General features: G+C 39.1%; 1 protein-coding gene across 1 annotated transcript in view; it reads right to left on the bottom strand.

Annotated features, from left to right (window-relative positions):
* Nucleotides 1-1953: 1953 nt before the first annotated feature.
* The window catches only part of FBXO45 (F-box protein 45), a 16126-nt gene continuing 3111 nt past the window's right edge, over nt 1954-14968 (bottom strand). The window contains exons 2-3 of the mRNA XM_012806906.2: nt 9182-9538; nt 1954-2704 (exon numbers count right to left, since the gene is read on the bottom strand). Of these exons, the coding sequence (XP_012662360.1) occupies nt 2519-2704; nt 9182-9538 (543 nt within the window). The 3' untranslated portion in view covers nt 1954-2518. The remainder of the gene's footprint in view (nt 2705-9181; nt 9539-14968) is intronic.

Genomic DNA, 14968 nt, shown 5'->3' with positions numbered 1-14968 from the left:
TCTCAAAAAAAAAAAAAAAATCCTTGCCAGATCAATACCAGAATCTTTGCCCATGGAACCCAAGTATCCATATTAATTGTAGCACTCCAAAGTGACTCCAAAGCACATCCAAGGTTGAGAACTACTGGTTTAGATGATTTATACTCAATTTTCAGTTGCAACCTTCTTCTACCTAAATGCTTTCTCAGCACCAACAAAAAAAGAGATTCCATTTCCTTGAACACTGTAGCAGTTTAATATTCTGTAGAGCTGTTGGCCTCTAGTAACAAATTTATGTATCAGCTCATAAATGAAGGCTTTTCATTCTCAGATGTTTATGCTAACTATGAACCTCCATCTTACATACTTTGCAAATGGGACATTAGGGAATTTAAATCTTTGCAATAAGAATGGCTTGTTAAATTGTTAGGTGATTATGGGTATTTGATTCTAGGTCCAATGTGCAATAACCATGTAGCCATGTGTTTTGCCTTCAGCACCTTCACAACTTTGTTGCAAATGAATGTTTACTAACAAGATAGAAGAGAAGTTTTAAATAAAGCTCTCAGCAAAAGCTCTTAAAATTTGGCCACAAACTGAAAAAGAAATAAGTACTTAAAAAATTTTACCCCTTTCTAATTAGTCCATCTTCATCCTGAACCACTTCTCTTCTTTAATCAAATTTTAAACTTAGCCAAACTGAATTGTTCTGCACAAAGAAAAATCAGTTGCTATTCCAGCTACATTCTCAAATACATTTAACATATTAATTTCACTCTGTACAAGTTTTTTTCTTGACATGGATATCAAAAAGAATCTTTAAAAGATTTCACCTTTTCAAGCAACATATCAAATACACAATAAATACTCGTTAAGTGGCAACAATAAATCTTTGTTCTATGGCTGAAATCTCCTGCATCCTATGAGTATCGACAATCTTAACTCTCAAGAAGCAACCCAATAACCCCAGCCAGCTGCTTACTGTCCCTAATTTTATTAGGTTTAAAACAAAATATACATATAGCAATAACCCAAAAAGTACAAATATTTCACTTGCCCTCATCAATTTTTATGTATCTAAAACCATACAATTTATACTTTCATACAGAAAGATATTTGTATCTCTTCTAACAAAAGAAAATCTCAGCTCGTGTTTGTTGAATTATTAGTTCAAAAGTTATAGTGAAGAGAAATAAGATTTATAAGTTAAAATAGGAATTAATGTTAAACTCTTCCACAACGAAACCTTCAAAACATTGCCAACCTGCAGTTTTCAGCACAAGGTCTTATTATTTAAAGTCCCATGGGGGCAATTATCTATAATGAGATTAAGAATACTCTTAACCTGTTTCAGGTGGGTAAGTAAACATTTTCTTTATAGCCCCAAAAAAGAGTTTGAGGCTTAGATTGTTGCATGATGTAAACAGTGTGAAATTAATTTTTTTTCTGATAGTATCTACAGTAGTATAAAGTTATAAAATAAAAGGATCATTAATCACTTCTTTGTTTTTCTAGAGTTTACGACAGGTAATTTTCATAGTTGAGGCCTATAAGAGTAAATGGCAAGATTCTTTTACGAGATACTTTCTCAGAAGGCCAAAATATGAAACCAGATACCAAAAAAGATGCACATTTACTATTATGTTTAGACCGTCCTTACTGACATAGGTATAATTAGAAATAGATTTACCTTCCCTCAATCTTTAGTGAAGAGATTGAGAAAACTTTACTATAATTTTGAGTGTAAAAAACCAAAAGACAAAAAAAGCGCAAAAGACTGTAATAGCCATGGGAACTGTAAGCCAAAAAATAATACAAAATGAGCCAATAGAACACATCTCTTAAAATCTTCTTTTTAAGTTACCCAACTGTCCCCAAAAGTTATTCTGATTTTGTACCATGTAGTGGTTTTTAAGAGATTGAACTAAAACAAAGCAACCTCTTTGTCCATTTTTTTTTTAGTTTTTTTTTTACACACATATTGTATATACAACTTTTAAAATAGCTGCACAATTTTATATCTCACTTTTAGAGAAGTGCAGTCCAGGCAGACCATGCTTCTCAATATATTAAAAATATTAAATAAAACCCAACCAGTTTCATACTTTTCTAATAGTCAAGCTGGCTGGAAAAAAAGGACTGGAGAAAGAACAGGCAGTTGTAAGATGGGACCAATCTTTCTTCACAAACATACCACTTAAAAATCTTGCTATTTCTTTATCTTACCCCTTTTACAGCATCTCTAAAATCTCACCCTTAAAGTTGGAAATAACACATTGCTAACTTAGAGACAAAATCTGTTGCAACATGCATATGTCAACTGCCCACTCAACCAACTGCAACCCTGAGGATTTTTCTGGCCCAGTAGAAAGAGGAAACACTAAGATGATCTGCTGTAGAGTTGCTTCTCCAGTTTACAATTTCATGTGTTTTTCAGGATGTTTCTTGGACATGCACGTATGACACTGTCACTTCATGGTTCTATTTTCCATAAGAAGATCTCTCTTCCATTCTGTCTTTCATCCCAAGAAAGCCACTGTCATCCATCCAAAGGTTTTCCAAGGTAAACCAAAGTCACTTCTGTATTGCCATATACAGCAGAAACTGCTGGATATAAGCAGACCTTTGGAAGTCCTCTAAAGGCAACCCCCAGGAATTCATATCCACGTTCAAAAGCTAAAGTCTTATCTTCCATGTCCAAGATGACTCGAATTCTTTCTCCTATCTGCAAACAGACATCAAAAGGTTAAAAGAAAATCCACTAAGGGTATAACTAGAAGAAACATGATACAAATCAAGAAGGTGGAAATGCTATTAAGAATATGTATCCTAAAAGTTACCCAGAAAATCAGAAGGGAACTTTCTAATCAGGGAGAAATATCTATAAGGAAGAAAATATATCAATCTTATGATAATGCTTATGTTTATTCTGATAGTTTTTTTAAAAATGGAGTCTACATTTAATTACTAACAATTTAACAAATTAACAAATGAAATAGATTATTCAGTCGTAAAAAGAAATGAAATTTTGGGGCTGGGTGTGGTGGCTCACACCTATAACCCTAGCACTCTGGGACGCCAAGCCAGGTGGACTGCCTGAGCTCACAGGTTCAAGACCAGCCTGAGCCAGAGCAAGACCCCATCTCTAAAAATGGCCAGGCATTGTGGCAGGCGCCTGTAGTCTCAGCTACATGGGAGGCTGAGATAAAAGAACTGCTTGAGTCCAAGAGTTTGAGGTTGCTGTGAGAATGACACCATGGCACTCAACTGAGGGCGACTCTATCTCAAAAAAAAAAGAAAGAAAGAAAAGAAAAGAAATGAAATTTTGGTATATGCTAGAACACGGGTGGACCTTAAAAATACTATGCTAAATAAAGTAAGCCAGACACAAAACGATAGATAGTATGATTTATGTGAGGTACCTAGAATAGTAGAATAAAGGTTATCGGGGGCAGAGAATAAGAAAAATGGGTAGTTATTGCTTAATGTGTACAAGGTTTACATTGAGGATGAGAAAAAAATTGGGCGTATAGTGGTGATAGTAACAAAACATTGTGAATGTTTAATATTTCATGCCTCTTAGCTGTGTACTTACAAATGGGTAGAATAATAAATATATTATGCATGCATGCTTTACCACAATAAAAAAAAATCACAGTAATAAAACACGTAGTTTTAAGGTTTTGAAAGCAGTTAGGTTGGACACTTAGGTTCACAAATTCATCCTTGCAAAAATGCTACACACCTCAATGCTGAATATACACAGCAAAATACAGTATATACCATATGCATACACACACACACGGAGGCAGACGGTCCTAACATTTGTAATCAAAAGTCAAAATTTAATACTTATTGACTATGACAACCCCTGCTGTTGTCATTTACTTTCCTTCACTATATTTACTATCACCAATAACTGCCAATACATCTGTTTGTTCCCTCTCCATGCTCAACTCATCTTATGGACCCAAAACCCTTCAAATCATCACTACCACCACTGTTACCAACAAAACATGAACAGCAACAAAACAGAAGCTAATATTTGTTGGATATTTGTTTTGTGTTTTATTGGTATTATTCCATTTAATGTTCAAATAAATTCTAGGAATTATCCCTACTTACAGAAGATGAAACTAAGTTAGAACTACTCCTGGTGAAATCTGCAAAGTTTGTTTCACCTCTGAGTATATGGCATTATAAAAGCATAAGGAGCAAAAGGAGAAATCTTACTAGCTTTAGGTGTCAGAGGGCAAAAAGTTGGAGATGACAGAGCAACTAGAAACTCAGAGGACGAACTCCAGAAGTGACAGAAAGGATTAAGTCCCAAAACCTGAGAATAAACTCTGCCCAAATCTTTATGTGACCACTGTATTACAAAAGCACAGGGGAAACCAGGCCGAAAAAGAAGCAAATGTGAAAAACTGAGCAAAGACATTAGCTGATGCACACCACAGCAGGTGACAGGGTACAGGTCTGTCCAGGGAAGTTAACTGCATACCAGGACAAGAAAATCTACACTCTTCAGAATAGTGTAGTTTCTAGAGAAACAAAACAGTCCAGAGCTGCTACTATATATTATCTACCTGTCTCTAGTTTTCATTTAAAAAAAACCAAACTACTAAATGTGAAAATAAGTAGGAAGTGTGATTCATACTCAAGGGGAAAAAAAGCAGTAAACAGAAACTGACTCCAAGTAGACCCAGACATTGGATTTGGCAAAGAATCCCAAGCAGTTATTATAAACACATCTAAAGAATTAAAGAAAAATACAGTATTTATGAGTGAATAAATAGAGCATCTCCAAAGAGAAAAGGACACTACAAGGAAGAATCAAGTGAAAAACCTAGAGTTGAAGAGCACAGTAAGAAAAATTCAGTAGCCCACCTCAATAGAGAGTTCACAGTAGAAGAATCTACAAATTTAAAGATACAGCAATCAAAACTATCTAATCCAAGGAAGAGAGAGAAATAGGTTGGAAAAAACAAACAAACATAGTTTCAAAGGCATAGGGACAAGGACAGTATTAAGCAGTCCAACAATTACATTAAATGTAAATAGACTAAACACTCAAAAGGCAGAAACTTATTATAAGACTAGGTTAGATAAAAAGCAAGACCCAACCACATGCTGTCTGGGAGACCCACTTAAAGTGCAAAGATTGACTGAAAATAGGCTTGGTGACTGCAGCTCAGTGGTTAGGGTGCCCGCCCTGCTAAACAACAATGATAAATATAGCCCCAAATAGACGGGTGTTGTGGAGGCTGAGGCAAGGGAATTGCTTAAGCCTAAGAATTTGAGTTTGCTTTGAGCTGTAACACCATAGCACTCTACCAAGGGCAACATAGTAAGACTCTGTCTCCAAAAAAAAAAAAAGACTGACTGAAAATAAAAGGATACAATAAAAGGTACTTTGCAATAGTAAGTGAGCATAAGAAAACTGGAGTGGTTGGTAAGTGAGCATAAGAAAACTGGAGTGGTTGGCTCGGTGCCTGTGGCTCAAGTGGCTAAGGCGCCAGCCACATACACCTAAGGTGGTGGGTTCGAATCCAGCCCGGGCCGCCAAACAACAATGATGGCTGCAACCAAAAAACAGCCGGGCGTGTGGCAGGTGCCTGTGGTCCCAGCTACTTGGGAGGCTGAGGCAGGAGACTTGTTTGAGCCCAGGAGTTAGAAGTTGCTGTGAGCTGTGATGCCACAGCACTCTACCCAGGGGGACAGCTTGAGGCTCTATCTCAAAAAAAAAGAAAACTAGAGTGGCTATATTAATCAGACAAAACAGACTTGAAGACAAGGAATATTAACAAGAGTTAAAGGCAGCATTTCATAATGATAGAAGAATTAATCAGGTAGAAATATACAACTATTAGAAATATATGAAGCTCCAAGTTATATAAAGCAAAAACTGAGAGTACAAAAAGAAGAAACAGACAAATTAGCAAATGCAGTTGGAGATTTTCGATACTCCTCCTCTCAGTAAATGACAGAATGAGTAGAAAGAAAAATCACTAACAAGGAAGAAAATTCGAATGCTATCAACCAATTTGAGCTGTCATTTACACAATAATCCATTCAACAAAACAATATACATTCTTTTCAAGCACGCATGGAATATATTCATCATGGAAGACAGTGGAATTTAATTATTTAATTTTTTTATTTTTATTTTTTGAGACAGAGCCTCAAGCTGTCGTCCTAGGTGGAATCCCGTGGCATCACAGCTCACAGCAACCTTCAACTCCTGGGCTCAAGTGATTCTCCTGCCTCCGCCTCCCAAGTAGCTGGGACTATAGGTGCTGGCCACAACGCCTGGCTACTTTTTGGTTGCAGCCATCATTGTTGTTTGGCAGGCCCAGGCTGGATATGAACCTGCCAGGTCTGGTGTACGTGGCTGGTGCTTCAGCCACTTGAGCCACAGGCGCAGACTTTTTTTTTTTTTACAGAGAGTCTCACTTTGTTGCCCTTGGTAGAGTGCCATGGCATCACAGCTCACAGCAACCTCCAGCTCTTGGGCTTAAGCGATTCTCTTGCCTCAGCCTCCTGAGTAGCTGGGACCACAGGCACCCACCACAACACCTGGCTATTTTTTTTGTTGTTGCAGTTTGGCCGGGGACAGGTTTGAACCCACCACTGTTGGTATATGGGGCCAGCGCCCTACTCACAGAGCCACAGGCACTGCCTAAAATAAGTCTTCTTTTTTTGTAGGGGGGGCTGGTTTTCAACCTGCTACCTCTGGTATATGGGGCCGGCACCCTACTCCTTTGAGCCACAGGCACTGCCCTAAAATAAGTCTTAATAAATTTAAAAGGACTGAAACTCACGGCTGGGCACAGTGGCTCACACCTGTAATCATAGCACTCTGGGAGTCAGAGGTGGTGGATCACTTAAGCTCAGGAGTTCCAGACCAGCCTGAGCAAGAGTGAGACCCTTCTTTATCAAAAATAGAAAAACCAGCCAGGCATCATGGTGGGTATCAACAGTTCTAGCTACTTGGGATTACTGGGGAGGCTGAAACACCAGGATTGCTTGAACCCAAAAGTGTGAGGTTGCTGTGAGCTATGATGACTCCACAGTACTCTACCCAATACAATAGAGTAAGACTCTGTCTCAAAAAAATAAACAAAAGGACTGAAATTCAGAAAATGTTCTCTGAAAAATGAAGAGTTAAGGATTTCACCACAAAGGTGCCAGCCACATACACCTAAGGTGGCGGGTTCAAATCCAGCTGGGGCCCGCAAAAAACAACAACAACAACAACAACAACAAAACAATGATGGCTGCAACCAAAAAATAGCCAGGCATTGGCCTGTGGTCCCAGCTACCTGGGAGGCTAAGACAGGAGACTCACTTGAGCCCAGGAGTTGGAGGTTGCTGTGAGCTGTGATGCCACCGCACTCTACCCAGGGGAATAGCTTGAGGCTCCGTCTCAAAAAAAAAAAAGGATTTCACCACAAAATCATTATAAGAGTAGTAAAAGAACTTTATCTTCAATGAATATTAAGACCAGATATCCTTCTCCTTAGGGTATTTACAGAGCCTAAAAGGACAATGAGGAAAAGATTCTATGAAAGAAAACTCTTCCAGATTTTATACCTCAAGAAATGGGATATATTTTTGGTTATTCCACTTGAATATGTCTGACTTGATGTCATTACTGAGGCTAGAGCTTTCAAGTCACATGTGGCTCCAAAATATGCAATCCTTAAGACTTCCAATTTCTTTTTTTTTTTTTTTTTTTTGAGACGGAGCCTCAAGCTATCCCCCTGGGTAGAGTGCCATGGCATCACGCTCAAAGCAACCTCCAACTCCTGGGCTCAAGCGAGTCTCCTGCCTCAGCCTCCCAAGTAGCTGGGACTACAGGCGCCTGCCACAATGCCTGGCCATTGTTTTTTTGGTTGCAGCCATCATTGTTGTTTGGCGGGCCCGGGCTGGGGATTGGAACCCGCCACCTTAGGTGTATGTGGCTGGCGCCTTAGCCGCTTGAGCCACAGGCGCCGAGCTGACTTCCAATTTCTTAACAGATTATTGTGTATTATTTCTTTTTCAGATTATCACACTCTGCCAAGTCTATGGTAATAACATGGCTTTTACAAACAGGAATTATATCACAGCTTCTGTGGCTGTCAAAAAAAAAACAAATAGGAACTATAATTTTGAATTCTATAATTCTAGAATCAAACGAAAATAGCTTAAGATTAAGATAAAAAGAATTAAAAATGCAAGGCGGCACCTGTGGCTCAGTGGGTAGGGCGCCAGCCCCATATACCAAGGGTGGCAGGTTCAAACCTGGCCCTGGCCAAACCAAAAAAAAAAAAAAGAATTAAAAATGCAGCAATTTCTCTGAACTTGCCTATCTCTACAGAAATCATTGATGCTGGGCCAGGTACTGTGGCTCACACGTGTAATCCTACCACTCTGGGAGGCCCAGGCAGGTCTTGAGTTCACATGAATTCACGATCAGCCTGAGTCAGAGCGAGACCCCATCTCCAAAAATAGCCGAGCCTTGTGGTGGGTGCTTGTAGTCCCAACTACTCAAGAGGCTGAGGAAAGATAATTGCTTAAGTCCAAGAGTTTGAAGCTCTACCAAAGGTGACAAACTGAGATTTTGTCTCAAAAAAAAAAAAAAAAAAGAAAAGAAAAGAAATCGTTGGTGCTTCCAGGGACTTTGAATCTACAAACAGGTTAATTAGCAGCAGAGGGTGAGTATGAATGTGTGCAAGCATATAGGTGCATTTGTTGGAGTTAGGTGCCAAGAAAAAGATTTGAATGTGCCATATAGGAAAGATTCTAGATTCTAGAGCATGATTTGGCAAATTACAGCCCCTGGACCAAATGTGTCCTACAGCCCATAAATAAGATCTTATTGGAACACAGACACGTTCATTCATTTACATATTATCTATGACTGCTTTTGTGCTATAACAAGAATTGAAAGTTGTGACAGAGACCATATGGACTGCAAAGCCTAAAATATTCACTAACTGGCCCTGTATAGAAAAAGTTTGCTAACCCTTGATTTAGAGCAAAGATGGGTTGCTTGCTCAGAGTCAAATATGTATTAGGAAACAAATATTGAGATACATCACTTATACCACTTATTTTAAAATTACCAACAGAAACAGAAAACTGCTATATAAAAATTTACAAATTCAAGGCATGATTTGATAAAGGCCCACGCCTAAGAAAATAACCAGTTTCTCACCTGGTATTTTGGTGCATTGTTGCATTGTGGAAAACTGCCATTGACTTCCCCATTATGTAGTAGATTATTGTCCACTAGATTCCAGCCCCAGCTCTGGTCATCACTGCCCAGCAATGCCACATAACCTTGGCACTGCATGGGGGCCCGTTTTGTGGCAATTCCAATCACCGCCACAGTGCCCAGAGGGCCCTCCCACCACACTTCCCATGCATGGCGGCCCTCACTAAAACCAATCTTGGTCCTTGCACCATCAGTGCTCTGAGCAATGGGATTTCGATGTAAAGTAAAGCCATTCTTCTTAATGTATACATTCCTGGAGCAGTCATTAGTGCTGAAGGCATGTTGGAAAGCACGTACCTGAAAAGATGAAAAACAGACCAAAGAAAAAGAAATTTGATTTTGCTTAAATATTAAAAAGTACCCAAACTTCAGGTTATATGCTTTTAAATAATGAAGTCATATATTTTTAAATAACACAAGTCTTTCCAAATAATAGCTACATTTTGAGATGCCATACTAACTTAATTACATAACATTAAAGAATCACTGCCAACTATTTCTAGACCAAAATCCTAAATTGTAGTATAATTTTTCCAAATAGATTTCTTAAGACATCAAAATATGTAAGATTCAATCAAAGGAGCAGGATTCTAAAAACAAAAAATCATGAAGAGCTATATATAAGAACCCTTAGAGATTATACTGAAATGTTTGTGGATAAAATAACATCTGAGAATTGCTTTGAAATATCCAGGTGTGGAGTAGGAGAGTGTGTGATGTAAATATGAAACCAGGTTGGCAATGAATAAGCATTAGTAAAGCTAGGTGATGGGTATAGGGAACTTTATCAAACTATTTTCTCGGGGCAGCGCCTGTGGCTCAAAGGAGTAGGGCTCAGGTCCCATATGCCGGAGGTGGCGGTTTCAAACCCAGCCCCGGCTAAAAAAACTGCCCAAACCCCCCCCTCCAAAACTATTTTCTCTACTTTTGTTTACATTTGATATTTTATATCAAAAAGAGATGCACAGTTTTCATACTGGCAATGTTGTCATCAAAAACAATTATATTTTAAGGCCAGGCGTGGTGGCTCACATCTGTAATCTTAGCACTCTGGGAGGGTGAGGCGGGTGGATTGCTTGAGCTTACGAATTTGAGACCAGGATGAACCAAACTGAGACCTTGTCTCTAAAAACAGCCAGGCATTGTGATGGACGCCTGCAGAGAGGCAAGAGAATCACTTGAGTCCAGGCATTTAAGGTTGCTGTGAGATATGACACCACAGCACTCTACTGAGGGCAACCAAGTGAAAAAAATGTCTCAAAAAAAAAAAAAAGAATTCTATTTTATGTAAAATAGAGATCTTAATCACAGCAGCTCTAAGTTTATGAAAAATTTTAGTAACCACAAACTACCACAGATCCTCAGCATACTTGCTTGGTACTACTCATACACTAAAACATTGCCACTCTCATTTTACCAATCAAATAATCCCCCAGATAGCACCTAAATTCAACCACTAGAATTTATAGGGGTAGTGATTAAGCGCAGCTACCAGTAAGACAGTTGACTCTTCAGTTAATGTAAGTTTTTCAAGTTTCTGAAATAAAGACAATATGAAAATAGCTTTTCTGGACAATTTCTCATATATTAATAATTTAAAATGTTTTATTTTTTTTTAAACTCTACTTAATTTTATTCAAACTAACCCAAACAGCAGAAGACTGGGACTTTAGTAAACCTGAGAAATCAACATTCAGCATCTTGGAATGTGAGCATTAGAAAGGCCCTTAAAGGTGTCCTAGTCCAACTCAGGGTATCAACAGCTAGTTAGAGCAGGAACCCCAAACAGAAGTCAGGTATCCAGTCCCCCTATCATCTATTCATTTACCATTAGTTAGTACTTTACTATTTCATCATTGCACTACAGGGCACAGATATTTTTTTAAGCCCTGTTTTGGGTATCCCATGTATTCATAAGGAAGCTACAAGTAGTCCTAATGTTTTCCCTGTTACCAGTTTTTGGGGTTTTTTTGTTTTTTTGAGACAGAGCCTCACACTGTCCACCCTTGGTAGAATGCATGTTGTCACAGCTCACAGCAACCTCAAACTCTTGGTTGGGCTCAAGTGATTCTCTTGCCTCAGCCTCCCAAGTAGCTGGGACTACAGGTGCCTGCCACAATACCCAGCTGTTTTAGAGATATAATCTCACAGTTGCTCAGGTTGGTCTTGAACTCATAAGCTCAAGCAATCCACCTGCCTGGTCCTCCCAGAGTGCTAGGATTATTATCTGTTACTATTATAACACAGTTTAAAGCACCTAGAAGAGAAGAATATAAGACTAAATGGTGGAGGGCCAGGCCCAGACATAGTAGCTCATGCCTATAATCTCAGCACTCTGGGAGGCTGAGGCCAGGAGTTCAAGACCAGTCTGGGCAACATAGAGATTGTCTTTACTTAAAAAAAAAAGCCAGGCATGGTAGCATGTGCCTGTAGTCCTAGCTACCTGGGAGGCTACTATTCTTAATCTGGGCCATTCAATCTCCTTCATTTCTCTCTCCTGAATGCCTATCCATCTATCACTGTCTATACCACTCAACACTCAATTCTGTAGACCTTTTTTTCCTCTTTTTTTGAGACAGTTTCACTCTGTTGCCCCAATAGTGTGTAATGGCATCATAGCTCACAGCAACCTCAAACTCTTAGGCTTGAGCAATCCTCTGACTTCAGACTCTCCAGTGGCTGGGACTATAGGCATGTACTAATGCCCCAAACTAGTTTTTCTAATTTTTTTGAGACAGAGTCTCAAGCTGTTGCCCTGGGTAGAGTGCCATAGCATCAAAGCTCACAGCAACCTCAAACTCTTGGGCTCAAGCGATCCTCTTGCTTCAGTTTTTTTTTCCCCCTCTATTTTAGTAGAGACGGGGTCTCACTTTTTCTCAGGCTGGTCTCAAACTCGTGAGCTCAAGCTACCCACCTGCATTGGCCTCCCAGAGTGCTAGGATAACAGGTGTGAGGCACCACGCTTGGCCAGTTTTTCTATTTTTTTGTAGAGACAGAGTCTCACTCTTGCTCAGGCTGGTCTCAAACTTCTGAGCTCAAGCAATCTACGCACCTCAGCTTCCCAGTGCAGATCTTATTTTCTTTCTTTTTTCTTTATTTCTTTGCTTTTTTGTTGTTGTTGCTATTGTTGAAACAGAGTTCCACCCTATGCCCTGAGCAGAGTGCAATGGCATCATAGCTCACTACAACCTCAGACTCAGGTTGTGGGCATCCTGCTGCCTCAGCCTCTGGAAGCCACTAGGATTATAGGCACTTGCCATGGTACCTGGCTAGGTTTTTCCATTTGTTTAGGAGTTGGGGTCTCATTCTTGCTCAGGCAAGTCTCAAACTCCTGAACTCTAGCAATTCTCCCTCCTCATCCTCCCACAGTGCTGGGATTATAGGCGTGAGCCACCGCACCTGGCAGATTTTACTTTCTAACACATTGCTAACCATTTGATTCTAGTAAAAAAAAATAAAAACAAAAAACTACCCTGAAAACACAATAAAACAAACAAAAAAAAAACCCATCTCATTGTCTAAATTGACCAAACCTACATAGAAAATATGGAGGACAGATGAGCATGTTAAGCAACACCATGGGAATGAAATCAGTAAAATCTAGGCAGAGGGTAACAATCTGCCTTCTGTATCAAATAAATTACAGGAGTAGGAGGTGGGGGAGATAGCAAGTGAATATGCAGAATAAAATAGCCTTAAGAAACATCACCAAGCAGGCGGCGCCTGTGGCTCAAAGGAGTAGGTGCTGGCCCCATATGCTGGAGGTGGTGGGTTCAAATCCAGCCCCGGCCAAAAATTGCAAAAAAAAAAATCACCATGAGTAAAATAGCCTTAAGATTACATGGTAAACTTATATAGATCTTGATTAAATAAATTATACATTAAAAAGGTAACATTTTATATTTATAAGACAATTGACAATATGAACACTGTATTTTTTATATTAAAGAATTATTCATTTCTTTTTTTTTTTTTTTGAGACGGAGCCTCAAGCTATCCCCCTGGGTAGAGTGCTATGGCATCACAGCTCACAGCAACCGCCAACTCCTGGGCTCAAGCGAGTCTCCTGCCTCAGCCTCCCAAGTAGCTGGGACTACAGGTGCCTGCCACAACGCCTGGCCATTTTTTTTTTTTGGTTGCAGCCCTCATTGTTGTTTGGCGGGCCCGGGCTGGGGATTGGAACCCGCCACCTTAGGTGTATGTGGCTGGTGCCTTAGCCGCTTGAGCCACAGGCGCCGAGCTGAATTATTCATTTCTTTTTAGATGTGATTATATTGTGATTATGTTAAATGTCCTTATTTTTATGGATACTGAAAAATAAAGGTGAAATGGTACCTTTATTTTTGGAAAATAATACCAAATTAATAATAATAATAAAATCATAGTTTCTACCTCATGATTTCATGCATAACCTAAATTTTTATGTTATAGCCAACAGAGATATGGCTTAGGATCTCAGTCTGAAATTTAAAGAATTACAGTTAGATGCTAAGTATGACTAGAATAATTAATGCTACCTCATGGCAAGTAAAGCAAACTTAAAAGAAAGCTCCTAAATGGACTGACCAACTCTACTTTCCAGGTTTATGCTATCCCAAATCTGTTCCCACCCTCCTCTATTACGCAGGCTCCCTAGAAGTTCTATTTGATTCCTTGATCTCCCTCATTTCACTCACCCAATCAGCTGTCCACCTATGTAGAGAACTTCTCTCTACAACAGCACTCCCAGCCATCCCTTTGTCTTCTTTATACACCTGTTCAGGTCTTAAGTATCTCTGGTATAGGGACTCAACTAAAAGCTGCCCTCTCCAAATTCATCTAATGGTCTATTCTTTTTAAAGCACAACTTTTATTTTATCACTTCCCTATTCAAACTTCCAAAGCCAAAACTATATATTGAAGACTGTACTTCAAGGCCCTCCCTGATATATCTAGCTATAACTTACTTTTACAACCATATTTCTTACTACTTACTTCCACTCACTTAAACTAACTAAACTATTTTATGTCTTTAGCTTAGACCTCTCCAATAAGTTCCAACCTGTAACAGCTACCTACCTGAAATCTCTCAGATGTCTCATAAACACTGCAAATTCTAACCTACCCAAACTGAACTCACTGCCTTTCCTCCAAAATCTAGCTCAAGTAATCTCTGTATTAATTGAGTCCAATACCTAGGGTCCTACTTAGCAGCTCCTTCTTCCTCATACCCATTTCAAATCTATTGTCAAGTTCTGTAGATTTTACTTCCTCAATTTCTCTCTATATTCTCCACTACCTACTTCCTAATTGATCTATCATATTTCTAAGGCCCCCCTCCAATCTGTTCTCCATGCTGAAGTTAAAAGTAATTGCTTAAAAATACAAAATAAATATTATCATCAATCCCCACACCCTTAAATCCGTCTTACTTACAATTCAAAATGGCTTTTCTCTAGTTTGGTGGCCCCAGTCCATTTTATTTCAAATGGACATGACATTTCCTCTCTGTGCTCCAGCCATACAGACATATTTTCTGTCCCTCATACTCTCAAAGTTCCCTCATGGAAGGCTGTTCTCTCTTCCGTTGGCCTATTTATCCTATCCTTCCAGTCTTAGTTCATGCATCATTTCCTCTGAGAAAGCCTTTCCTGACCACCCTATCGAGGTCAAATCCCCCATTAATGACACTCACAGTACCAAATGTCTCTTGTTCATAATACTTTTCTTTTTTTTTTTTTTTTTTTT

The sequence above is a fragment of the Otolemur garnettii genome, unplaced genomic scaffold (assembly GCF_000181295.1).
Source record: "Otolemur garnettii isolate 467f Iridium unplaced genomic scaffold, OtoGar3 scaffold00060, whole genome shotgun sequence".
NCBI classification, from domain to species: Eukaryota; Metazoa; Chordata; class Mammalia; order Primates; family Galagidae; genus Otolemur; species Otolemur garnettii.
Note: the sequence above shows the minus strand (reverse complement) of the source record. Positions and strands in the feature narration are given on the sequence as shown.